This window comes from Trypanosoma grayi, assembly GCF_000691245.1.
Source record: "Trypanosoma grayi strain ANR4 Tgr_1282_V1, whole genome shotgun sequence".
Lineage (NCBI taxonomy): Eukaryota > Euglenozoa > Kinetoplastea > Trypanosomatida > Trypanosomatidae > Trypanosoma > Trypanosoma grayi.
In genome coordinates this window covers 1-4,044 of record NW_008826901.1, presented here as the reverse complement: position 1 = coordinate 4,044, position 4,044 = coordinate 1, and the positions used below count along the sequence as shown (strand labels likewise).

General features: G+C 45.8%; 2 protein-coding genes across 2 annotated transcripts; both read left to right on the top strand.

Annotated features, from left to right (window-relative positions):
* Positions 1-113: 113 nt before the first annotated feature.
* Positions 114-1,466, top strand: DQ04_12821010 (putative aspartyl aminopeptidase, putative,metallo-peptidase, clan MH, family M20; the record flags this gene model as incomplete). Its single annotated transcript, XM_009316825.1, has 1 exon — positions 114-1,466. One exon carries the CDS (start codon positions 114-116, stop codon positions 1,464-1,466), a length of 1,353 nt encoding a protein of 450 aa, XP_009315100.1.
* A 494-nt stretch (positions 1,467-1,960) lies between these two features.
* Positions 1,961-3,721, top strand: DQ04_12821000 (kinesin; the record flags this gene model as incomplete). Its single annotated transcript, XM_009316824.1, has 1 exon — positions 1,961-3,721. The coding sequence occupies one exon, from the start codon at positions 1,961-1,963 to the stop codon at positions 3,719-3,721; it is 1,761 nt and encodes a 586-aa protein (XP_009315099.1).
* Positions 3,722-4,044: the final 323 nt, after the last annotated feature.

Sequence of the window (4,044 nt, the reverse complement as noted above, 5' to 3'; positions counted from 1 at the left end):
TTTCTCATCTTATACAGATGCCTTTGTGCTTTCTTTTTTTTTTTTTGCTGTGGCTTTACTCATGCTTTTAGGAAGTGTTGAATTAAATTACAGTTTTTGTCGTGTATCTCTTGATGTCCTCACTCGGTGGTTCATGTTGTGGGGAGCTTGCAAAGGAGTTCGTCGATTTTGTTAATAAGGCTTGTACCCCATTTCACGCTGTCGAGGTTCTTTCTTCTTGGTTGGTCTCTGCCGGGTACAAAAAGCTTGTCGAGGGTCAGGTGTGGCCTTCGGTTGTGCGAGGCGGCAAGTATTTCGTCACCAGAAATGACAGCAGTCTGGTGGCCTTTTCTGTCGGTGGCAAATTTGAACCTGCAAACGGGATAAAGATTGTTGGGGCTCATACGGACTCACCCAATTTGGCATTAAAGCCACGAACAAAGGTGGACAAAGGAGAGTATCAAGGCGTTGCAGTTCAATGCTATGGTGGGGGTCTATGGCATACCTGGTTTGACCGTGATTTGACGGTTGCCGGTAGAGTTTTTATTTCTGAATCAAAGCTTGAAAAACGTCTGGTGAATTTGCAGAGACCTATCATGCGAATACCATCCCTTGCAATTCACCTTGAAACTGCCCAAGAACGTGAATCATTTGCACCAAACAAGGAAAAGCATCTGGCTCCTATAATTGCCACAAACATTTCGGGCTCACTGACTGGAGAAAAAGAGCAGAAGCATAGTCTTCATCTTATGAAGTTAATTGCGGATGCCTTGAATTGTAAACCAGAGGATGTTGTAGATTATGATTTGAGTGTTATTGATACTCAGGAGGCAACAGTTGGAGGTGCATCTAATGAGTTTATATTTGCCCCGCGATTGGACAATCTCATCTCATGTTTTTGCGGTATCAAAGCCCTTCTTAGAGGGGACAGAAATCTTGAAACTGACGACATGATACGGATGGTTTGTCTCTTTGACAACGAAGAAATTGGCTCCGCATCTTCTCAGGGAGCTGGTGGAACCATTATCCCTGATATTATTGAGTATATTATTGGTTCAAAAACACTGCGTTCCACACTCGTAGCAAACTCCTTCTTACTTTCAGTGGATGGGGCTCATGCGCTTCATCCAAATTATAAGGATAAGCACGAAGAGAATCACCGGCCACTTCTCCACCGTGGGCCCGTTATTAAGTATAACGCAAATATGCGCTATGCCACAAATGGTGCCACCGCTGCAGTGATCAAATCGATTGCTAAAAAGGCGTCCATACCATTGCAAGAATTTTGTGTGAAGAACGACTCCCCGTGTGGCTCAACAATTGGTCCCATTCTTTCATCTTTGTCTGGGATCCGAACTGTTGATATTGGGAATCCTATGCTAAGTATGCATAGCGTACGTGAAATGTGCGGGACGCAGGATATTTTACATTTGACAAACCTTGTTGAGGAATTTTTTACCCAGTATAATAGGGATATGATATCGTGATAAGCTTTTTTTTGCCTTGATAAGGCAAATATTGTAATTGTTCACGCTTTTCATCTTGTAAACAAAGAAAAAAGAACCAATCTGCAGTCCTATTTTACTAAATTTCCTTATTTCTGTTTCTTTTCTCATCTGAAAAGCGTATCACTTAGAAATTATGGGTCGCTTTAAGCCTCTCGCCGTCAAAAAGAAGTATGCCAAGAAGCTGAACCAGAACAGGCCTGTTCCATACTGGATTCGTCTGCGTACGGGGAATCGCATCAAGTGGAATGAGAAACGTCGCCACTGGCGTCGCACCAAGCTTCACTATTAAGGTTATGGCGCAATTTCAAGCATACGCTCTGTTTCTTTAATGTTCCGTTAGTTTTCTTTAACTTTCCCTTTTCTGGTTATTTTGAACTAGGTATTCGATAAAATACGTGTCAGAAAAATCTATTTGTATATGTCTTCTTTTCTCTTTTTGTCTACATCTAGAAGATTGCACATTTGTTGACGACATGGCAGAACTAGCTGGGACTGGGGCTCGTGTTCAGGTGACTGTTCGCATTTGTCCTTCGCGGTCGGGTGACAAGGTGGTTGTACACGATGACCCTGATGACAAGCGAGCCATTGTGATCGAAGAGGATGGGAATAGAGGTGGAAAAATGTTCAAGTTTGACCGGGTGTTCACTAAGGGTCAGGATGAAGTGTATGAGTCAATTGGAAAGTCAATGCTGAAGGAGGCGTTTGAAGGTTTTAATGTTTGTCTTTTCGCGTACGGCCAGACCGGAAGCGGAAAGACACACAGTCTGTTCGGCAACTTGAAGAGCAAAGACGGTCGTGGTATTGCCCCACGCTTTGCACAGGATATGATGGAGGAGGCACAACTCCGCGTGGAGGCAGATAGTGGGGCGACAATCAAGTTCTTCGTGACGATGGTGGAAGTGTATATGGAGAAGGTGCGCGACCTCCTTGCTCCCCGGGTGCGGGGTCAGGAGCCGGAGGCGCTCGAGATTCACGAGGACAACCAACACCGCGTGTACGTAAAAGGTGCCGGGGTGCACCCCGTGCTTAGCATGGAGCGAATGCAGGAGTTGCTCCGGATAGGTAACGCAAACCGGCAGGTTGGAGAGACAAAGATGAATGAAACAAGCTCACGGTCGCATGCCATCATTCAAATCACCATTTCTCAAAAGTACGAATCCCTAGAGATGCGAGATGTAGAGAGTGTGGTTTTACTTGTGGACTTAGCAGGAAGTGAGCGTCAGAGCAAGGCAGAGTCTACGGGCATCGCGTTTGAGGAGGCCAAAAAGATTAATCAATCCCTCCTTATGCTTGGCCGTGCAATGAACTCGTTTAGCGAACGAAAAGGAGGCGATGCCTTCATATCGTTGCGTGCGTCCAAACTCACGCGATTGCTGTCAGAAAGCTTTGGTGGAAATAGTAAGACATGGATGCTTGCAACGGTATCGCCCGCCGCATTTAATTTGACCGAGACTATATCTACATTGGAGTATGCTCAGAACGCAATGGCCATCACTAACAAAGCGAAGGTGAATAAGGCAGCCAAGATCTTAGAATACGATGAGCTGCAAAAGCTTGCATGGCTGCTACAGGTACGTTTGGATGACGAGAACCGGGGTATTTTGGCATTGGAGAGCCAGAAAAAAGGTTTACAGGATGAGATATCGTCTATGAAGAACGTATTGGCAGTTGCTAGCAACTCAAAGATTGAGACAGAGCTGAAGGATGGCCTTAAGGAGCGGGAGAAGCTGCTGGTGCAGCTGGGAGAAGCTTTGTGTGGTCGTGTTAGGGAATCGAGTTCACAAGCACCCCTTGTCTGTTTTTCGGGAACGTGCAAAACTTCACTGGCAAACATATCGTTCGGATCCTACCAAGTGACTACCCTTGTTGTACCGTGCTACAGTTTGGCGGGACCGCCTCCACTATTGGTATGCCGTATTCACCTATATCTAACGGAGGACAATTCTGTTGCAGTCCTTGTTCGCCTCCAAGAGTTGCATCACCTTCCAGATTATGCCATGGGGGGTGCCCGGGTAACCATGTGGTTTGATGGTCACGCATCCTGCGCTGTACAAACGCCCATTGTGGGGTCAAACAAAGGTAACCCTCAGTTTTCCCTCAAACAGACGTACTTGTTTGGCCCACTGACTGAAGACCTTCAGCAGTTTTTTCAGTTAGACGTGTTAAACTTTCGTGTCGACGGAATTATGTCGGATGACGCCTTCTCCGGTTTTCGCACAACAGGTGCGGCATAATTGAGATGGTCGTCACAAGGTGTTTGCATATCATCGTTATATGTGTCGTCGTTCGTGCTACGGGCAATTATCTTTTCCTTGTCGATTATGATCTCTGCGTGGTAGATCGTATTAACAAGGATTTGAGCGAACGAGAAAAGGATACTTACCATGACAGCACTTCAGTTCTTTTTTTCTTTGTTATTGTCTTTTGAAAGGGGCTTGCTAAGTGCATCTATGGTAGAACTTGCTGGAACTGGGGCTCGTGTTCAGGTGACTGTTCGCATTTGTCCTTCGCGGTCGGGTGACAAGGTGGTTGTACACGATGACCCTGATGACAAGCG